We start from the raw sequence: 21,289 nt of genomic DNA on the forward strand, positions 1-21,289 counted from the left end.
CTCGTCCCTATTGGCCGCATGAGCCAGGCCCCGCCTCCTTCCATCAAAACAGATGCCATAAGTGGGCGATTACAACCGTCTCCGCCTCTAAATCTGTATCGAATTCTTTGATTGGTTACTTTTGCCATTTCCCGCCCCCTTCTCCCGACCAATAAGAACATAGTTGCACTTCCCCACCTCCCTCTCTGCTGCTTTGCATTTTGATTCGTTCTTCTCTCTGTCATTATTATCAGCCCTGCATCACGATTGGACAGCCGTCCCCTAAGCCCCGCCCGCCCACTGTGTCCCTCACTTGTGATTGGAGTAAGTACCCCTCCCTCTCCACGCCCTGCAAGCGAGTTGTGATTGGTCGCTCCCCTCCTTGTCCCGCCCACCCTCCCGCTCCTCTGCCCTTCCATTGGTGTGTTGCCCCTTTCATCGTCTCCCTCCGCCCCGCCCAGGAGCCTCCTCCCCGCTGCGATTGGCCATCTCCCACCACCGTCCCGCCCCCTCCCTGCGGTGATCTCCACGCCCATTGGCCCCTCCGGGTGGTGAGTGACAGCGGCTGGGTGGCGGGGCTCTCTCGGGGCGGCCATGGAGTCGGTGCGGGCGCAGCGGCTGCAGCCCGGTGTGGGGACGCTCCGCTCCCTGCGCCCCGGCGTTACCGGCGCCTCCGCCCCCCCGGCTCCTCCGCCCGCCGCTCTGGCGGCTCCGCTGCCTCCCGCCGCCCCTCCACCGCCGGCCGGGCTGGGGCTAGGGCTGCCGCCGCCGCCGCCTCCCTTGGGGCTGCAGGGCCCCGCCGCCGCCCCGCCGCCCGGCGCCGGGCCGCCCGCCGTGCTGCGGGAGGCGGTGGAGGCGGTGGTGAGGAGCTTCGCCAAGCACACGCAGGGCTACGGCCGCGGTGAGCTGGGGGCGGGAGGGGGGGACGGGCGGGGGGACGGAGGGCTGAGGGGAGGGGAGGGGAGGGGAGATGGGAGAGGGCCCCCCCAGCTGCCCTCCTGCTGCCATTGCCCGGCTCAGCCAGTTTCTCCCTCCATCTTACTCCCCACCGCCCCCTCCCCATCCGTGGGGTGACACCCCTCACCCCCAGGTCTGTGTCCCCCCGTTGGGGCTCGTCTTTGCCCCCTTCTCCTTACCCCAGCTCTGGAGCTCCAGGGCCCTGTCTCCCTCCTCCTGCCTCTGTCGCCCAGGGCCAGCTTCTCTCCAGCTTCAGCTGGTTTCTCCCTCCATCTTACTCCCTACTGTGCCCTCCCCAGCCGTGGGGTCACCTTCCCCCCTCCCACAGTCCGTGTCCCCCTGTTGGGGCTCCTCTTTGCCCCCTTCTCTTCCCCCGCCGAGTCCCATCAGATCCAGGTCTGGGATCCTCTCAGGGGGTTCCCCATCAGCTCCTTTCAGCCCTGCCTGGGACTCTCTCATCCCAGCCCTCCTTCCGCATTCATTCTCCCTTACCAGGGTTTCTAACCCATTTTCCTTGGTCCCAGCTACCCTTCTCACTTCTATCTTCCCCAGCAAAAGCTTGGATTCACACAGATTTTGGTTTGGAATTGCCATATTATTGACATAAGTCATGGTTTGGGCCAGACTGGACGCTGAAATGCTGGAAACACGACAAAGGCTCTTTGTGGTCCTGCAGTTGCAGAGTGGGTATAGGGCTTGGAGAGCAGATGAGGAGGAGGATGTCCCATCAGACGCTGCTGACGCTCAACCAAGTGTCTGCATGACGGAAAAAAGAAGAGGAAAAAGAGACGTCTCCAAGACCCTCACTACAAAAAAAGACATTCAGGTGCTGGAGTGAATCCAGAGAAGGGCAACAAAGCGGGTGAGGAGTCTGGAGCACAAGTCTTGTGAGGAGTGGCTGAGGGAGCTGGGGGCGTTCAGCCTGGAGAAAAGGACGCTGTAGGGAGACCTTATTGCTTTCTACAACTCCCTGAAAGGCAGGTGTAGAGAGGTGGCAGTGGTGTTCAGCTGGTGGTTTGCCTGTGTGATGGGCTCTAAGCGTGACCGAGGAGGCATCCTTGACTGTTGTCATTAGGTTAAACATCAGTAATGAGTGTTTTGTGCCGTTTGTGGGAATTTTTCCGCTGTCTCCTGCTGTCTCAAACCTCGTGCTTGGGATCTTCCAGCCGTGCGGCATGAGCTCGTGTGGTTTGGGTGACCTCAAAGGTGAGCGTGGGGAGGAAAGGAGGATCCCTGCTCCAGCCCCATCTATCTGGGGTGGCTTGTGCCAAAACTGAGAAAGCAAGTAAAGTAAAAATGAGTAAAATAAAACCGCCGAGTCTGTGGTTTCTCTGGGACTGCCTTTTCCCTAAGGAGTCTTGTGGTTTCAGGGGTCAAGCTTGATAAACATTCATGGGTCTCCTTTTCTTAGAAAGCTTAATGCAAACTTTTGGGTTTATGGGATCAGTCGTTTCCAGATAGCTAATTTGACATGGGGTTTTTTTTGCTTTTGTAAATTATGGAAAGAGAACAAGGTAGGGGTAGGGAAGCATGTAGGTGACCATGAAGGCAGGCGTGGGAGCTTGAGCTGGGCAGGTGAGTGGTTTAAAGCAGAGGAGGTTTCCGACTTGTGCTGTGCCTCTAACAAGTAAGAAAGCTGGAGAATGTGGAGGCTGTTGATTTTTTTTTTTTTTAACGGTTCTTAGATGTTTTTTATGTTTTTAAGGAGGAGGATTCTTCTTGTGCCATAACGATTTAGTCTTGTATGTAATTCCTTACTTCAACTTAATGTGAGGACAAAAAACAGCTCATTTCTTTCAAGGAAGGCAGCAGCCAAGAAGGTTTGTCTGGGCAATCATTGGCCATTCCCGGTGGCTGCAGTTTTCCTGGGATCCCCCTCAGTTCTGTGCTCTGCACAGCTGCACCTTGTCGATGAAAAAAAAACCCCGTGTCTGGGAGGAGAGATCGACTCTGCTGGTGCTGGAAGAGGCTGTTTGTGGGGGTGTTAAGTATTCCACCACGCTCCATCACCACGGGGCTCCAAGTATTGCATCAGAGGCGCCTGGTCGTGCGAGAGGCGATGTACACTTTTAAAAAATAAAAAAAAAAAAGTACAGCAGCAAGGAAAAAAGGTTAAAGCACATATTTTACTGGCCCTGTGATGGAAAGAATCTTCCGTCCCACCCGAAAGGAGACACTTTGCGACTATTTTGAGTTCCTGACTTCTTCCGGCTGCGGCAGCAGGTCCAGCAGAGGCGTCACAGGCTTCCAAATGGTGAGTGCTGGCGGGAGGACTGCTGCTTGTCTGGCTCCAGAGGAACTCGGCACCATGTGGAATCACTTACGCTGCTGTATTTAATATGCAAGTCAGATGTGCTATCGTATACACAATGCCGGCATACAGGGTTACGCTCCAAAGCAATAAACAGATATGACTGATGGTCAGAGCAGGCTCTGCTTTGTGTCTCCTGGCTCCTCTTTGTCTGTTTGTGGAGTGGCAGATCCAAAGGGGAAGCCTCTGACAGGAGCCTCCCTGTGTGGGTTAAGCTGCGCACTGTAAATCTGCGGGTCTCCCCCCAACAGATGGGTGAGTTTTTCTAGAAGATCAGTGTTTCCAATTCCTGCCCTCAGAAATGCAAACACACAGACTAAAAGGTATTGACTGATGCCGATAGTAAGAGTTCCAGTGTTTTGAGCTGGTGGAGAAACTTGTTCTACTTAACAGGCATTTAAAATAGCTTAATTTACATGCTGGATTTTCCATTAAACACAACCTTGTATGCAGTGCAAAGAATACGTCACTTTTGCATCTTTACCTGCATTGAAGCCATCCCATCATTTTTTTCTCTGCCTTCTCCCCAGCCCAAGCACTGCGTTGTGTTTTGTGCTCCGTGTGGGATTAAAGTCCTTCAGGGTGCAGAAGGTGTCCCTGCCTTCTCGAGGACCGTCCTTTCACAAGCAGGATTTAAGATCCTTTCTGAAAAGCAAAAAAACTTCCTATCTCCTGCCTCTTTCCCCCACACCGCTATTTTGTGAGTTAATGGAAGGAGGAGGGGTGAATGAGCAAGGCTGAAAATCATCGATCTGGAGCAAATTCAGACTGAGATTTCCCTTCAGATTCAGTGTGCTGCAGTGTTTATCCACTGCAGGCGGCTGCGACGCATGGCATTGGAGCTGGAGCTGTGCCGAGAGGGCAGATGGGCAGGGCTCTGTTCCTGGTGCCGCCGTTTGCTCTCCAGCCCTCTAAAAGCATATTGTTCTGGAGCCTTTTTAGAGTTTCAATTAGGTATTTTACTCTCGTCTCCTGAACCCGTCCTGCTTGCAGCAGCTGGGAGCATTGAAGCCAGTCTGCGAAGAAAACCTCTTTTGGATGCTTCTCAGCTGTCTGACGTATCGCTCCAGTCACAAAAAAAGTACCCAACCAGCAGCTGGCACAGAGGAACCCTTGTCTTGGGCTGAAACACAATCTCGTGCCCGTGTTTCACAGCATTTCCTCATTAACCTGCTCTTAACGCCAGTTTTCAGACTTCACTAAATTAAACCAAACTGTAATTTTGCTGAATTTTCACAGCAGTTCTGTGCATCTTGAGAATTTGTGTTGCTCGGCTTTCTCTGCAGTTTCTTGTGTGGTCACTGCTGCAAAGTCTCAGTTGCCCCATGCTGAAGGGTCCCCGAAGTTGTTATTGAATTGGGCATTGTCTCCCCAAAGCCGACGGGGATTATGTGCATGACTGACACCATCACTGGGAAGGGAATTTGCTGGGATGGATGGGAATTCTGTCTGGGTATTGGTGCACTGGAGAACTGGCAGGGAACTGCATATTGTTTGTATGGCTTTTTGTTAGTCTGCAGTGGAAAATTGCCTGTCTTGCATGTGTCATCAACAAAACAAAAAAAAAAAACCAAAACCAAAACCCAAAACAAACTAAACTTGAAGTTAATCCAAAGCGACTGCTTTATGTACAAATGCCCTGAACAGCCGGTGGTTGAAAGAGCAGGGAAATGCTTAGTGAGGAACTATGTGCTGGTGACTCCTTGCTTGGCTTCATCGTACAGAAAGCAATAAAACAAAGTAAAAGGCTCAGGCTCGCTGTCTTCCTGAAAGCCGCCTGGCTGAAGACTTAAAAAATGACAGTGCTGTGTGGGCAAGTGAAAAGCTTAGGCAGGGTGGCCGTGATGGGCCTGGCACCGCACATTCATGCGTGGCCCCAAATTCACCTCCCTTTTATATCTTACTCTGGGAGACTTTGAGAAGAGCAGCCTCGTCTTGCGTACTGTGATGTACGCAGCTCCTCGCGGAGGGCTGAGATTGTGATTTGGGGGTATTTTTCTCATTTTGCTTAAAATGAGAACTCTAGGGTCGGGTCCTTTGAACAGCTCCTGCGTTAGTGAGGAGTCGCTGTAACCTGTTTTGCCTCGCTTCAAAGCAATTGCTGAGATTAAAAAAGGCTCAGAGGAGTGCTGAGGAATAGCTGGGTGCAGGCTTTTTCTACAGCTACCGGTCAAACTCTTCAGCACAGAAAGCGGTTTAGAGCAAATTTGATGGGACTTAAAGTGTTAGACACTACGAGGGTCATTTTTCTTGCCCAAACCTTAACAAAATAAAGCGTGGGTAAACTTAGAGCAGCTCAAAGGAAGTCCTGGTGACGCTGGGGATTCAAAAATTAAGAGAACGACAGGACAGCTGGCTTGTTGTTACAACAAACACCTCTAGTTCTTGCGTGCATGTTAAAATAAGAAGAATTTAATCTGGTGGATTTGGGCTACAAACCGATTGCCGCAAGGGCTCTGTGTGTTGGTGTGGGCCAGCTGCTGGGTTGTTAAAGCTGGGCGAATGCTCAGATCTTGTCTAGTGTATTTGGTGCTCCAGAAGGAGTGCTTAAAATCAACCTCTCCTAAAAAGACTGTAATTACCAAAGTCAACCAGGGCTAACACTTTAGGCTCTGGTTTCCAAACCAGGGTGGAAAAAACACAGTATCCTGTGATTCACCGTTTGGTTCATGTCCTCCAAGTGGCACAAAGGAGATTGGCCAGTTAGCTGTTTGCATTCTCCACTGTGCCGTTACATGCTCTGTGTGCAGTCAGATCCTCCCACCCAAATTACACGGAGTTCTGCCAGAAAGCCGCAGCTGGGCAGCTTTATGCCTCGGGTCGCTTCTCGTGTCTCCATCCTGTTGTTTTGATCTGGGTACGTGATGTTCAGCACAAAGGCAGGTGGTTTCTGCAGGGCTGACAGTGCACGCGCAGGTCAGCTGCTTTATTTTTATCTTAAGTGTAAGAATGTCAATATTGGGGATCACCTGAGGCAGGTGAGCAAACCTGCTGAACTTGTTGACAGCCCTCTTAGGGAGGAAAAACACCTCGCTGCCCTGCTGCTCTGCAGCCTTTCCCAAGTTCTCTTCTTTTCCCTAAGTTAGTTTTTATGAGAAGAGCTTTTCTGTAGGAAGCTTTCTTTTATAACTCGGTGGTTCTCCTTAGGTTCCTCTTGGTGGGAGAGGCGTGTTTGTGTTGACATCGTGCATCTACAGCTTCCCCTGAAGCTGATGGTTTTAATACAAGACATAACTGAGCCCCCTAGGCAGGGCCCTGCTGGCGTAGGTGGGAATACGCTAAGTTTATGCCATTTTGGTTCTGGATGCAGCCGCTCCTGGCAGGTGATACCTGAGGAAAGCAGCTTCCCGGGTTCTTGTGTTCTGTGTCTGAACTTGGTTCTATTTCTGTCTCCTCAGTGAATGTTGTGGAGGCCCTCCAGGAGTTCTGGCAGATGAAGCAGTCACGTGGAGCTGATCTGAAAAATGGAGCCCTTGTGGTGTACGAGATGGTCCCTTCCAACAGCCCCCCTTACGTCTGCTATGTCACCTTGCCGGGAGGGAGCTGCTTTGGCAGTTTCCAGGTATGATGGCTCGGCTGGAGGCTGTTCCTGCAGCATCGCTCGCTCTTCAAAACCCTCTATAACGTGGATGCCCCGACAATCTTTCCCCACCAGAACTGGTGCTCTAACACCTTTCTGTGCTGGGCACAGCATTCACATTTCCCTGCTGATTTGAAGCGCTAGGATGACATGGGTCTGACTGTAGCCCTCTTTAATTTCAAGCTGGCCAGTTGCTAATTGCCTCTAAAACCCCACCCGACTTCAATCCGGGAAGGTTCGGCTGTAAGTTTTACTTTGCTGTGTGTTCTGTATTCCCTACACATACTGACATGTCGTGCTGAGATCAGATAGGTGGTATTAGAGAACACTGCTAGATTGACCGGTTTTAGTACTTTGTTCTCCTTCCCAGGATTAAGCGATGAGATTTATTTCCATTGTGTAAATGTATGTACACTACCTGCAGCTCGGACAAACTGGTGGAGTAATATTTTCTTGCAAGGGCTCTGGATTTGACCCAGAACCTCCTCTCGAGGTGCCAAAAGACTCTAGAAATAAAATCATAACATTGGATGGATAGTTTCTCCCCTCTTTCTGTTTTAAAGGAAATTGTCCAACCCAAATACCTCACCCGAAAGATTAAGGTCCAAAAACCACAAGGGGTCCTGACTGCATTTCAGATTCCGTCGCTGTGGTGGCTTTAGGCGGTTGCTCCCTAGTCTTGGTTTGAAGAACGGATCCAAAAGAAACAGTTCTAGCAGCTACACGGTCTGCCCATCCTGAAGAGCCGTCCTCTTGCTTACAAGTCACTTGGTTACGTTTTGGTTTTAAGCTCATTAATTCTGTTGACGATGTGATTGGTGGCGTTTCCTGCTGCAGATGCTATGTGCTGAGTTCAGCTGCCTGCCCGATTTTTGTGTTTAGCGTGGTTGGGATAGCTGTGGTTCAAAACTTGCTCCTAATGATTTCAGGATGTCTGAGAACACAACTTTCCCAATCTACCCAACGCTGCCACCTAATTCCCACCTTGTCTGGCCAGGGGGAGAGATTCAGAGCGTGGGGCTGAAGGGAGCTTGGCCATCTCGCTGTCTTTCTAGACTGATGGTGTTTATCCCTCCCCAGTTCTGTCCAACCAAGGCTGAAGCCCGAAGGAGTGCTGCGAAGATTGCGCTAATGAACTCGGTCTTTAACGAGCATCCCTCCCGGAGGATCACAGATGAGTTCATAGAGAAGAGTGTTTCAGAGGCCCTGGCATCTTTCAACGTAAGGTTTCTCCGTGCCCAAACACTGCGATTGATGGGGACGGATTGACTGGGGAAAAACCTCAAATCACGGGAAGAGAAGTTTTCTTTGACATCTGGAACTCTTTATGTCAGGTTTTTTCAGTGACTTCAGAGCATTAAAACTTTAACTGTAGCTCTAATTCCTGTTCTCCTGCTTCCCCTCCCACATGGTCTCACTCTTGAGTTCGATTGTGCTGCCCTCAGCTCAGGGGTGGGACAATAGGTTTGAGACATTGATTCATGTGGCCCTTCTGTGACCGGGTTGTTACGTTGGCTAGTTTTCTTAAAACCAAATGTTTTCCAGAAATGTTAGTTTCTAGCAGCGGGAGCTTTGCATTCTTCTTTTACTGCCCTAATTATACCTTATCCTGGAGGGAGTTCTTGCTGCGCAGTCACATGGCACTTGATGGTGCCCAGAGTATTGTAAGAACTTTGAAATCGCCATGATGGGCTGCAGAAAAAATCCCATTTCAATTGGCATTGTCAAAAGCAGAGGGGGCTCCGTTGCTCTGAGAGAGCTGCAGTGAACAAAGCAGGTATTCGAGGCTGAATTAGGCTGGTAAACACATCTGCCGACACGAGGCTGAGGTGCGTAAGGCTTAATCTGAGATTGAATTGCTGAAGTGGAGGTGATGGAGCAGAAGCAGCCCGCTCGGTCGGGAAGTGCGGCTCAGGTGTGAAATGTCTCTTGCAGGGCAATCGGGAGGAAGCTGATAATCCCAACACCGGGATTGGTGCTTTCCGCTTCATGCTGGAATCCAACAAGGGAAAATCGATGCTGGAGTTCCAGGTACAGTTCAGAATTTAATGACGTGGTTCAAGGAGGGGTTGGTTCGATCTCTCAGCTACATCCGTAGTGCTTTACATTCAGAACGAAAGCGGTGCCTTCCTCTTAGAACACAACTCAGGATTTGTGGCACTTTCAGGTGCTAGTATAGGAGTGAAATACTTCGAATGGGGCCTCTCTCCGTAAATGTTCTTTGATATTTGCACGGCTCAGTATTGTGAAAGGGTCGTGCGTTCTTATGGTCCAGTGTTCTCAGGGACATAGCATTTAGGGAACTGGTGCTGGAGGTGCAGAGGATACCTCCAGGTACCTTCACTCATGGCATTAAATGAGCCATTTCATTTGTGGTTTTTATTGCCTCCCTGTAAAATGGGAGAGATCTCACTTCCCTTGGGAAAGCTGGTGAAGATCTTTCATCCAAAGGCATTTTGATTGTGGAATTAGGAGTGTTGATTACTGTCATTACGTGCCCTCAGACCACAGCATTATCTGAGCAGTCTTCGTATCCTACTGAAATACACTCGGTCTGTCTCTCGTTACGACAAAACATCTGTGAAATGAAAAGTAGAAACTGCTGAAGGAAGCTGCTATAGCACTTACCAGCTCTTGGTAATGGAGCAGAAGGACTCCGTGCAGAACAGATGACCGAGAACTGAGATTCTTCTGGGCTTTATTCCAGCCTTTCTGGGGAAACTGCTCTTACGAGCAGAGCAGAGCAGCCAGGTAAATAAGACTGTTTAGAGCACTCTGAATTCTGCCTGTGATTTGATAGCCTTTGAGCACGCTCCTCGTCAAGCAGGATGCTTGTCCCTACACATACAGAGACCTTGTTACGGCAGTGCTTTGAGATTCGTGAGTCCTTTTAATGAAAACTTGGCCTTCAAAGGTAGCTCAAAACAACTTTTGTGCAGCCGACTGTAACGCACCGACTGGAACTGGATTTTTAGAAGAGGAGAAATGAGACCATAACTCTGCTCCAGACAGTGAAGCAGGGTTTGGATGCATCTCAAAGTAGGCGTCTTAATTCTATAGCACTGCTGTATTTGGGGTTTTTTGCTGTAGGCAAACTTTTCCCGAAGCTGACTTCTTGCCTGGCTTGTTTCCCTCGAATGGAAATACTCAGTAGGAGGAAGACAGAAGTGTTTATATTAATGGTCCTGTTTACACAGCGTGACTCTGTTATGTATATTCCTTAGGCTGTGTTTGTCTTTGGGAAGCCTGACTAATCCCTGCGAGTTTATGAAGGGAAATTTGTGTGGCCTTGAGAGAGAGCTGTTTGCTTGGAAAACACTGAATTGTCACCCGCTCCGGCTGGTGGTGTATCTTGGAGGCTGCGAGATGCCAGAGTCTTGTGTGCAGAATCCTGAAATCCCTGGGGCGAAGTGAAGCATCAGCGTCTTTGTTCTCTAATCCACTCATCTGGTTGGGGGATTTTTATATGGGGGGTGGAGCTGGGCTTTGCCTTTGCATCGTGGCTCTGAGCATGGTGGTGGTGCCTTCCGCCTCCCCCGCTTCTGTGCTTTTCTTGTCTTTTTGGTAGATCTTTAATGCTGGAAGTCTTTTGTTTACAGCCTCCAGATTTTGCAAACATCCTCTGTGATCCTTGCAATTGCAGAGGACTGCGCGTGATGTTGCAAAGTCCTGTTCGGCTCCTTGTTCCCGTAGCTAGAAACCAGTTTGTAGGGCTGAACCCTCGTCCCCACATTTGTTCGCAGCCTGACTGCCCCTTGCCGTTGCAGGAGCTGATGACCGTCTTCCAGCTCTTGCACTGGAACGGCAGCCTGAAAGCCATGCGGGAGCGGCAGTGCTCGCGGCAGGTGAGTCCAGGCGCCTTGAGACGTTATGTTTTAAGTCTTTTAGCGTTGCAACAACCTTCTCCTTCACCTCCCTTAGCTGGCGAGGAAGCCAGACACTACTAAGCGCCGTGTGTCCCGTGTAGTGGCTTGTCTTTTCTAAGATGTATGTGTCCCTTACCACCAGGAGGTCCTGGCTCACTACTCCCACCGTGCACTGGACGACGACATAAGGAACCAGATGGCCATGGACTGGGTGAACAGGGAACAGAACAGCCCAGGGGCCCTTTCCAGAGAGCTGGCTTCGACGGAGAGAGAGCTGGACGAAGCCCGCCTGGCTGGGAAGGAGCTGCGTTTCCACAAGGAGAAGAAAGACATCCTGATGCTGGCAGCCGGCCAGCTGGGGAGCATGCACCCCTCCAATTGCTAGACTCTGGACAGCCGGTCCTTGTGCCAACACCTCCATGCCCACGGGATCCACCCCCGTCTCACCTAAAGCATATAACGCCTCTTCCAGAATTGTAGCCCGTTTGCACATTTTAAAGATTTTTTTTTTTTTTTTTTTTTAAAGGCAAAAAAAGCTCCTTGCTTCCAGGCCCCTCCTGTCTGCTAGAGAATTCCTTCTGTCACGTTTTTTTTTTTTTTTTTTTTTTTTAAAGACAGCACTAAAAATGCAGCCTTTCAGTATTACCGCTGAAGACCTCCCCTCTCCGTTGGTACTATCGAGTTGGCAGCATTCCATGAAATGTAGCATTTCCTCCAGAAAGCTGCTGTTCTCTGGAGCTGCTGGCATCCAGACCTGTTTTTTATTATTATTATTATTTCTGCTACTATAGTAGAGGAGGGGTTTCAAAACTCTTGATAAGCACACTAATTAAAAAAAAACCCAACAAAATGAAACAACCAACACATTCTCTTTAACACTACAAGGGAAGCTGCGTGGGGAGATATTCCTAAGTGTGGAAAAGGGATTTAAAAATGTGATTTTGTTTTGGCCACAGGGTTCCAGTCCCAAGTCCGGGCAGGATTTGCCCTCACCCCTACAACCATTGGGTGGCTGTGGCTGTCCTTGCGTTTCCCTCCTGGGGTAGGACTGGGTTTATTCTCCAAGTAAATAACGCACCTAATAACAAACTACGAGGCCGCACGGTTCTTAAGGGATTGGATTTGGCAGTTTAATTAATCTGCACCAGACGGAGTGTCCTGTTCCGCTGCTTTTCAATCCTCTCTGGGTCCTTGTGGTGCTCGGCACAGTCTGGCCGGGTGGAGATGCTGAAATCACATGAACTGGCCAGTTGATTTTGCTGGAAATGGAGCATTGGTGGCGTTTTTTTGGCTTCTCCAGCCAAGCTGGGGAGATGCAGATTTATATTTTTTTTAAATCATGCAAGAAATGGGAGATGGACACACTGTTCTCTCCGGAGCAGCTTCCAAATCAAATGTCAGACTTGGCCTTTCCAAGGAAGGTTTAAAAAGCTGTGCCAGAGTTTTGGAACTCACTAGCAGTAAGAGGGGAAACTGCTCAGCTTCTTTCCCTGAAGCGCCTTGCAGATACCAGGCTTTGTGAACTAAAACTCTGTTTAAACCTTTTTTTAAACAGAAATTGTGTTTAATCCTTTGCGCCAGAGCACAGAGCCAGCCCCAAGCAGCCAAAGCTCTGATGAGGGTTTGGCCTCAGATGAAGGGGTCTGACCCTTCACTGCACCTAATTTACACTGCCCAGCTCCCTCCATAGCCAAAAACCCACAGGTTTTGTGGACAATTCTTAAGATTTCTGGTAGGGCTGAGCAGTTCTCCAGGACAGCGGATCGTGCTGAGCTGTTCCTGGGGATGAAGGGAATGGCACAAGGGCTGGACTGGACAAAACTCTTCAGAGCTTCTTCCCTGTAAATGGGCAACACCACGTTCCCAAAACAAAGTCCTCTAGATGCACTATTTTTTTAAATGAATAATTCCCTGTTCTTTGCATATGTAACACTGCTAAATCCGTATCATGTTTAGAGTTTAAAAAAAAATATGCCCTTGCTGACTTTAAAGTGTTCCTGGAGCTCAAGTTCAGTCGACGCATTCAAGGTAACTCCTATATCCCAGGGGAGGCAGCAGCGGGAATATCCATTGAAGGCAGACTTAAATTTGCCTTTTTTCAGTGCAGCTTTGAGCTTTCTCGGGTGCTTTTCCCCTGGGGAGAGGTACAAACCCTTGGGGACGTAGCTTTTCCCAAGGACAGCCGCCCCTCGTCCTCTCCTTCATCGGAGCGTGGCGGCGGGCGGAAATTCCAGCAATATTCTTTGTTTTGAGATAGAAATTTTAAAAAAAAAATCACATTATCTGTAGGTATTCTAGTTTTGTATCCTTGTCCTAACAAGCCTGTTTTGTGTTTTTTATATATATTTTTTATATGCAGCCTCTTTACACAGCAGTATTAATGTTTAACGTGTTTATAAATGTGATTGTAAATGTTGTGGAGTTTGTGCTTTTTTTACAGGCTGGCAATATTTGGGCCTTATATTTGGAATTTAATCAGTTGCTGTAGGAATAGCGTGGAGCCCAGTGTCTCTGCTCCACACACAGTGTCATTCTGTGGGTGACACGGTGATTTATCCCAGGGTCCGACCTCGCAAATGAGGGAACCCCCCAAAAACCCCCTTTTTTGGCACTTATGTGCATTTTGCACATTGAGATGTTAACGTTTCTAGCAAAACTCTGGAAATCTGCCCTGTGGGGTCATCCACATGCTGTTTGGGATGCTGCTGCAAAAGAAATCGGGGAGGATTGTGGTGTTTCCGCTGGTCCAGGCGGAAGGGAAGAGGAAAAAACAATATTCCCTGACCTGCGGTTTTTGGGAATTGGGGCATCAGTTTTCAGTCTCCAGATCCACTGGGAAAGCGATAAATGAACCAATCCGTTTTTTCTCAGCATCCAAAGTGGGGTGTTCTCCTTGTTCAGGCCGGGTAATTAAATGCAAAGCTGAAACGATAAATCACCGTACGTCGCTGCTGTTTGTACGTATGATTTTATACAATAAAACTAGATTTTTGGGGTCGCTGTGGTGGCTTCTCTCTTCTTTTGGGGCCAGCTGTGCTCCCGGCCTCTCCTTGGGATCGTCACTACGTGGGGGCTTGTACCCCGGGAGCAGCCAGGCTGGTGCCGCCCCGGGGGGTGACAGCGGTCCCAGTTTGGCCCCAGTATGTTCCCGGTTCAGGGGGGGAAGAGGCGGTTCGCCCTTCCCATCGTGGCAGCGCGGGCGGGACGAGTTGCTTTGACCTCCCCAAGATGGCGGCGCGGGCGCTTCCGTCGCGCGCCCTCTCCGGGGCGGCAGCGCATCCGGCGCGCTTCCCGGCCTGCACCGCGGCGGCGGCAGAGAGAGCGGCAAGATGGCGGACGTCCTGGATCTGCATGAGGCGGGAGGCGAGGACTTCGCTATGGACGAGGATGGCGACGGTGAGGGCGGTGCTGGCGCTGGTCCGTAACGGCCCGGCCGGCGCGGTTCCCCCTTGCGTCGGGGTCCCGCCTCCTCCGGCTCGGGGCCCGGCTCGCCGCCGCGCCCCCTCCCACCGGGGCCTGTCACCCCCGCTCCCGTGTCGTTCCCCCCTGTCGGTCTCGGCTCAGCTCGGAGCCCGACCCCCGGATCCGTTAGTCCCGCTTCGAGCCCGTCCCGCTGCTCCTTGATGGGGCCTGTCCCCTCTTCGGTGTGCCCAAGCCTGGCCCGGTTGCCCCCCGCTCCCCACAGCCGTCGGTGCCGGGCCCGGGGGAGTCCTGACCAGCCCTGGAGGGGGTCCTGCCCGGGTCCAGGGGGGTCCTCCCCGGTCCGGGGAGACCTGACCGGTCTGGGCGTTCTGCTGGGCCCGGGGCGGTTCCTGCCCGGCCCTGGGAGGACCTGATCGGTTCCGGGGAGGGCTGTGTCCCGTTGACCGTGGGAGAGTCCTGCTCAGCCCCAGGAAGGTCCTGCCTGCTCTGGGGGGTTCTGCTGGGCCCGGGAGTCATGCCTGGCCTTGGGGGTCCTGCCCAGCCCGGGGCCATGGTCTGGGTCCCCCTCCCCAGTTCCAAACCACTCCCCTCTCCACTGCAGAGAGCATCCACAAGCTGAAGGAGAAAGCCAAGAAGCGGAAAGGCCGAGGCTTCGGTTCAGGTGAGGAGCACCTGACGCACCCATCTCTCCTGCACCCACTGGGCACCGCAGTGGCCCTGACCCCTCCGGGCCTCGCTCTCCCAGTGTGGCGTAAACACTTTGGGAAGGGGGCTGGTGTGAAACCCTGGCTGCCTTTGTGCTTTTGGGGGGGGGGGTTAAATGGGTTTGTGGTTGTCTGAGCCTTGCTCTCCTCCTGGGTGATGGCACTAGTCACCCATTTCTCTTTCCCCCCCTTCGCTGTGCCCAGAGGAGGGCTCGCGGGCCCGGGTGCGTGAGGACTATGACAGCGTGGAGCAGGACGGGGATGAGCCAGGCCCGCAGAGGTGTGAGTATCACTGGAGACACCTCCCCAGCCCTCACCACAGGGAGATGGTAGGGGAACACGGGGTGTTCGGCTCCATATTGGGGTTCAGACCTTACTGGGACAGAGCCTGTCCCCACCTTGATGGGATTTATCCCTGGCTAAGCCAAGAGTGTTGGTTCCATCCAAGGTTCCATCTCCCCTTCCCACCCATGTATGCCTTCCCCCCCCACACCCAGGGAGGGGGGGACCCCTTCCCTGAGACACCCACCCAGCCAGTGTGGGAGCATGCCCTGTGCTTGGCATCACTCTTATCTCTTTCACACCTCAGCGGTGGAGGGCTGGATTCTCTTCGTCACGGGGGTTCACGAGGAAGCGACGGAAGAAGACATCCATGACAAATTCGCGGAGTATGGCGAGATAAAAAACATCCACCTGAACCTCGACAGACGGACGGGCTACCTGAAGGTAGGGGGGGCTCAACATGGGCTGTGCTCGTCCCTTGAGCCCCTTGGTGGCTTTGCTGCCTCCGTTTTGGCTTATGGGGTGCTTGAACTTGTCTGTGTGGCACCAACTGGGTGCGAAATACGTTTGTGCCTCCCCTTCTCTGGCTTTGCCGCAGAGGCTGGAATCAGGCAGGGTTCAGGGAGGGATTTTTCCCGTGTCTGGCCCCTCATGGGGTTTCTCCCTGCCAGGATGGGCCGTGGCTCACGCTCCCTCCCTCCCCCCTCAGGGATATACTCTGGTCGAGTACGAAACCTATAAAGAGGCGCAGGCAGCCATGGAGGGGCTGAATGGCCAGGAGCTGATGGGGCAGCCCATCAGCGTGGATTGGTGCTTCGTGAGAGGGCCCCCGAAGGGAAAGAGAAGGTAAGGGCCGAGCCGCGGGCGAGCTGGGGGCTGGCTTGTCCTCCCAGACGAGAAAACCCTTCCCCAGAGTGGAGCAGAGGGGCAGAATCCCCCCCTCACCCCCCTGCCCACGCTGCTGGGGATGCAGCCCAGGCTGGGGGAGGTTCTGGGCTGCCAGCGCATGTTGCCGGCCCATGGCCAGCGTTTCCCCCCCCAGCACCCCAAGCCCTTCTCTCAGGGCTGCTCTCCATCTCTCCATCCCTCCATCCCCAGCCTGGGCTGGCACCGGGGGCTGCCCCCACCCCGGGGCAGGACCCTGCACTTGTCCTGGTTGAACCCCATGAGGGTCACACGGAGCCACTTCTCCAGCCTGCCCGGGTCCCTCTGGATGGCATCCCGTCCCTCGTGAGTGTCACCGCACCATACAGCTTGGTGTCACCTGCAGCCTCGCTGAGGGTGCCCTCCATCCCCCTATCCATGCCATCAGTTGTGGTCCCAGTGCAGACCCTTGAGGGACACCAGTCATTACTGGTTTCCACTTGGACATTGAGCCGTCGACTGTAACTCTTTGGCTGTGTCCATGCAGCCACTTCCTTGTCCATCCCTCACACCACACCACTCTCCACTGTAGTGGTGGACCATATACAGGGCCCTACAGAAGTCCAGGTAGATCGTAGAATCATAGAATTGCTGAGGTTGGAAGGGACCTTTAAGATCATCAAGTCCAACCATTAACCTACCTAAATTGATGATGACATCATTTGTCTGCCAATGACATCATCATAGAAAGCCACTAAATTAGTGAGGGTGAAATCACCACGTGGGCTCCAAATGCTGGTAAACCACGCTCTGTCCTCTCTTCCAGGGGCGGGCGCCGGCGGAGCAGGAGTCCGGACAGGCGACGCCGATGATGGATCTTCATTCCTACCCATGCGTTCCAAGTCCAAACTGGGAGAACTGGGAGGGGAGGGGGTGGGGGTGGGGATGTTGTACACTGGGGGCAGGGCATTTGAGGAATAGCTGGAGGAGTAAAACAGTTCATCACTTTGGCAGAATTGCTTCTTACCAGATTTTATTGTTTTCAAACAAGAAAAGCGGAGTGAAGAAGCAACACCTGAGGTTTTCGGGGGGAGCATTTCACTCGCGTTCGTGGCGGGTGCAGCCCCCGTGGCCTGGGGACATCCCAACCCCCCACGTTTTTAAGCATTTTGTTACGCCTGCGAGTGACCTGGCATTTTGGCCACTCTTCTTTTGGAGAAAGTTGTTTTCTATACCCCAGGCAACCGTTCCTTACATCTCCTGAGGGGTTTATTCTGTTGACTTTATGTTTGCGCGTGAACTCAGCCTTTTAAATAACAATTTTTGTGTAAAATTGTCCTCTTATTATTTGTCCTTAATTAAACATTCTGAGAAGCTGTAACCAAGCCCCAGTTCCTTTCGTGCCTCGCTGCTAATTTTAGATTCGCCTAAAACCAGTCAATGTCACTGTCACGGGTGTCAATCTTGGGGCTGGCGGTAGAACAACTTATTAGCTGAAAAAGCCATTTTTCTTTAAAATAGTGTTTGGAAGCGACAGCTTTATTTAGCCGCATGCTGTTCGCTGTGGGATCTGCGGCCTTTCTGTGTCGCTCAGCTCCAGGAGCATTGAATTCTCCCCGCACCTCCAGCGCAGGTGAAAGGGCATGTTTTAAATTTGACATTTTTTGATCCCCGAAACGACTCCCTGCTGCGTCTTTTAAAGGAATTTCTGCCCCAGATTTTGCTTTCTGCCTGATGCTTTGCTTCTGGCTTAGTCGTTGCTGGTGCAATGAATTCCTGCCTGGCACAGATGATGTGCCGGTGATGTTGCAGTGCCAGCTCTGGTTTCCCCCGGCCCAAAGACAGGCTTCTGCTGAGAAAATAATGGGAATTTATTGCCAAGCGGCTTCATGGTGGCGCAGAGCCCTCGTGTCATCCCCTGCCCTTCTTTTGGGGGCCGCTGTGGCGTCCAGCCTGGCCTCCCTGTCACATGAAGCTCTCCACTGTCCTCCTGCGACACAGCTCGCACCCCCGGCCTGGCGGAGCTGCCGCCGCCATCACCTCCAGCTGGTGTTTTTCAGCTTCCCCCAGGCTGTTCCCGGTTCTCCGGGTTGGCACCACCGCGGTGGAGATGTGGAAGGAACCCGTGAGGGCAGAGGCAGCCTCCTGCTCGTGCTGGCGGCGGCTGCAGCGGCAAATGCGCCACATCTCCCTGCGGAAATGCACCGTGAAAAGCCCATAGACGAGCGGGTCCAGGCAGGTGTTGAAGAGGCCAAAGAGGAAGAGGATGTGGCTGAGGGATGGCGGCACCTTCTCCCGGGTCAACATCTCCGGGGAGAACCAGTACCAGAGGCCCAGGAGGTAGTAGGGTGTCCAGCAGACGATGAAGGTCAGGACGATGACAATGGACATCTTGAGCGTCCGCATCCTGGCCCGGGGGATGTTGTCGTAAGAGCGACGGAGCTGGATCTCCCGGGAGGAGGCTGCAGGGCGCGAATGGAGCAAGAGGTGGGAAGGAGAGGGCAGGAATCAGGTTAATTAGACAGTTGGGTTAATGAGCTGGGGAGGGGGAAGCGGGGTGCGGGACTGCAGGGAGGTGGAAAAGGAAGAGAAAAGGGGTGGAGGAAGAGCCCCAGCACTCACCGCGGGGGTCCTTCATCCTGCCCGAGATGGCAGCGAGGATGCGGCCGTAGCAGAGCACCATGACAAGGAGGGGCAGGAGGAAGAGGCAGGCAAAGGTGAACATGTTGTAGAGCGTCTCTTGCCAGTGCGCTCCAAAACTCCCCACCGTCGCGCACTGCACGAAGCGCCGTGGCCGTGACCGGCTCACCGTGCGGAACACGAATGCCTGCAAGGAGGCAGGAGGCCATCAGTGCCCTTCCTCCCCTCTGCCATCGTCATCATCATCCCACCCAAGGTGGTGACATCCCCTCCTGACCTCGGGGCTGAGGGTTCACCTACCTGGGGCAGGGCCAGCAGGGCACTGAGCCCCCACGCTGTGCACAGCATGGCCTTGTTCCTCCTCTCGGCGCAGCCCAGCACCAGGGGGTTGACAATGGCGGCGTGGCGGTCCAAGGCGATGACGACGGTGATGAAGGCCGAGGCATACATGGCGGCCAACTTGAGGAACATGAGCCCCCGGCACGCCACATCCCCCCCGTACCACTGCACGGTGACATTCCAGGCAGCGTCCAACGGCATCACCACCAGCGTCACCAGCAGATCGGCTGCTGCCAGGTTGGCCATCAGGATGCGGATGCGGGGTGGCCGCCGCTGTGGTGCCCGGGCGGCCGACCAGAGCACAGCCCCGTTGCAGCACACTGAGGAGAGGAAGAGGAGGCAGGTGACAGCCACCCGCACCTTGGCTGCTGTGGAGAAGGTGGGCAGCAGGACTGGCTCCTCAATGGCGCAGCTCCGGTTCCCCGCCGTCCCGGTGACATTCATGCTGGCGGTGGCTGCCACCACTGGGCTGGGAGCCTGGGGACCCGCTTGGCTTTGTCCCCGCAGCAGGATGCGGTGAGACTGAGCATCTTTGCCTCCAATCTCCCTGTGGGGTCCTGCTCCTCTGACCTGAGTTTGGTCAGGTCTCAGCCCAGGGGGCGCCCGGAGCGATGGCGCCTGCCTGGGTCCCCTCTTGTTTTCCACACCAGGATGTGGTGCATAAAGGAGCCCCAACCCAGGTTGGGGACAGTGGCCTTGTCCCCACCTTCTCCAAGGGCCCCCTGGCTTGGGGAGCACCCAAGGGTGCAGCTCACCCCCAAGGAGCCCTCAGCACCCAGCAGGATGGGGCTGGTCACCTGTGTCCCCTGGTATCACCCCCTTCTTTGTGTCCCCGGCCAGACCGGGGTCTCCTTCCTCCTCCTTCCTCCTCCTTGCCCGGAGAAGAACCCTGTGGGGGTCAGAAAATCCCTCTGGTCACTGAGAAGGGGACAGCGGGGGGTCCTGTGACCGGCCTCACTCCCTGTCCTCACGTTTGCGGAGGAGCCATGTCCTTGTGCCCGGTGCCCCGGGAACCGCCCCCCATGTCCCCTTGTCCTCCGTGGGGTGGTTTTAGCCGGGGGGGGATGCAGGGGGGACTCTGGCTGTCCCATGTCCCATCCCCTGCTCTGCGACAATGTCCTCCACCCCATTGCCCCCGTCCCCATCGATACCTCCCGTTTCCCAGCGCCACTCCAGTCTGTCCCGCGCACCCCTGCCGTGTCCCCCCCTCCCTAGCAGTGTCCTCAGCCCCAGCAGTGCCCCACACAGTGTCTCCAAGCCCCAGCAGCGTCCCCAGCCCCGGCAGTGTCCCCCAGCAGGGTCCCCCAGCAGTGTCCCCAGCCCTGGCAGTGTCCCCAAGCCCCAGCAGTGTCCTGGAGTGTCGTCCCCAGCCCTGACAGTGTCCCACAGCAGCGTCCCCCGCCTCAGCAGGGCCCCATTGCAGTGTCTCCAGCCCCAGCTGTGTCCCCAAGCCCTGATGATGTCCCCAGCCCTGGCAGTGTCCCACAACGATCTCCCCAGCCGTGTCCCCAGCAGTGTCCCCAAGTCCCATCACCGTTGCCAAGCAGCAGCAGAGCCCCACAGCAGTGTCCCCAAGCCCTATCAGTGTCCCCCAGCGGTGTCCCCAAGCCCCAGCAGTGTCCCCCGGCAGCAGCAGTGCCCCACAGCAGTGTCCCCAGCCCCGGCAGTGTCCCCCGGCAGCAGCAGTGCCCCACAGCAGTGTCCCCAGCCCCGGCAGTGTCCCCCGGCAGTGTCCCCAAGCCCCAGCGGTGTCCCCCGGCAGTGTCCCCAGCCCCGGCAGTGTCCCCCAGCCCCAGCGCTGTCCCCAGCCCCGGCAGTGTCGTCCCCCCCCCGGTGCAGTACCCTCCGCAGTGCTGCCGCCCCGCGATGCCGCAGCCGCCGCCCGCCCCGGCCCGGCCCGGCCCGGCCCATCCTCCCGCTGCGGCACCGGCCCAGCCCCACCCCGCATCCCCCGGCCCCGGCCCGGCCCCCCCCCGCATCCCCCGGCCCCGGCCCGGCCCCGCCGGCAGCCCCCGGGCCACCCGCACCCCCCAGTACCGCGCCGCAGGGCTGCGGGGTGTCCCCCCCCGCAGCATGGGGGTCCCTGCCACCCCCCTCACCACCCCCCCCACTGGCACCGGGGCTGAGCCTGTGCCCACCCGCTGGGACCTCCCCGCGCTATCCCCACAGAGAATGGGGGGGGCCGGGCTGCCCCCTCCCACGGCCACACTGCTGCTCAGGACCCCCCCCAGTGAGACCCATCAGGGCCCCCTGGCCAGATGTGCTGGCACCCAGACGTAGCAGTCCTCAGGGACCATGGCACCCATACGTTTTGGCACCCGTATGTTTTATCAACCCAGATGTG

The 21,289-nt window shown here is 54.4% G+C and overlaps 3 protein-coding genes across 3 annotated transcripts; 2 read left to right on the forward strand and 1 right to left on the reverse strand.

Annotated features, from left to right (window-relative positions):
• The first annotated feature begins 544 nt into the window (after positions 1-544).
• Positions 545-13,689, forward strand: LIX1L (limb and CNS expressed 1 like). Its single transcript, XM_074566407.1, has 6 exons — positions 545-880; positions 6,646-6,809; positions 7,908-8,048; positions 8,763-8,858; positions 10,595-10,672; positions 10,836-13,689. The coding sequence occupies exons 1-6, from the start codon at positions 574-576 to the stop codon at positions 11,076-11,078; spliced, it is 1,029 nt and encodes a 342-aa protein (XP_074422508.1). The 5' UTR covers positions 545-573; the 3' UTR covers positions 11,079-13,689.
• A 283-nt stretch (positions 13,690-13,972) lies between these two features.
• On the forward strand, positions 13,973-17,347 carry RBM8A (RNA binding motif protein 8A). Its single transcript, XM_074566786.1, has 6 exons — positions 13,973-14,089; positions 14,718-14,777; positions 15,025-15,102; positions 15,410-15,546; positions 15,812-15,948; positions 16,793-17,347. The coding sequence occupies exons 1-6, from the start codon at positions 14,023-14,025 to the stop codon at positions 16,836-16,838; spliced, it is 525 nt and encodes a 174-aa protein (XP_074422887.1). The 5' UTR covers positions 13,973-14,022; the 3' UTR covers positions 16,839-17,347.
• On the reverse strand, positions 16,985-20,851 carry LOC141734706 (gonadotropin-releasing hormone II receptor-like). The gene is made up of 4 exons (XM_074566785.1): positions 20,788-20,851; positions 18,907-19,834; positions 18,589-18,793; positions 16,985-18,428 (listed from the first exon to the last, which is right to left on the reverse strand). The coding sequence occupies exons 2-4, from the start codon at positions 19,387-19,389 to the stop codon at positions 17,932-17,934; spliced, it is 1,185 nt and encodes a 394-aa protein (XP_074422886.1). The 5' UTR covers positions 19,390-19,834; positions 20,788-20,851; the 3' UTR covers positions 16,985-17,931.
• Positions 20,852-21,289: the final 438 nt, after the last annotated feature.

This window comes from Larus michahellis, chromosome 24 (assembly GCF_964199755.1).
Source record: "Larus michahellis chromosome 24, bLarMic1.1, whole genome shotgun sequence".
NCBI classification, from domain to species: domain Eukaryota; kingdom Metazoa; phylum Chordata; class Aves; order Charadriiformes; family Laridae; genus Larus; species Larus michahellis.

Coding starts and splice junctions, on each gene's coding strand:
- LIX1L (XM_074566407.1), top strand. CDS start 574: ATGGAGTCGGTGCGGGCGCAGCGGCTGCAGCCCGGTGTGGGGACGCTC. Junction 6,810..7,907: donor GCTGCTTTGGCAGTTTCCAG/GTATGATGGCTC, acceptor ATCCCTCCCCAG/TTCTGTCCAACCAAGGCTGA. Junction 8,049..8,762: donor AGGCCCTGGCATCTTTCAAC/GTAAGGTTTCTC, acceptor TGTCTCTTGCAG/GGCAATCGGGAGGAAGCTGA.
- RBM8A (XM_074566786.1), top strand. CDS start 14,023: ATGGCGGACGTCCTGGATCTGCATGAGGCGGGAGGCGAGGACTTCGCT. Junction 14,778..15,024: donor AGGCCGAGGCTTCGGTTCAG/GTGAGGAGCACC, acceptor CGCTGTGCCCAG/AGGAGGGCTCGCGGGCCCGG. Junction 15,103..15,409: donor TGAGCCAGGCCCGCAGAGGT/GTGAGTATCACT, acceptor TTCACACCTCAG/CGGTGGAGGGCTGGATTCTC.
- LOC141734706 (XM_074566785.1), bottom strand. CDS start 19,389: ATGAATGTCACCGGGACGGCGGGGAACCGGAGCTGCGCCATTGAGGAG. Junction 18,794..18,906: donor CCCTGCTGGCCCTGCCCCAG/GTAGGTGAACCC, acceptor GCCTCCTTGCAG/GCATTCGTGTTCCGCACGGT. Junction 18,429..18,588: donor CAGGATGAAGGACCCCCGCG/GTGAGTGCTGGG, acceptor CGCGCCCTGCAG/CCTCCTCCCGGGAGATCCAG.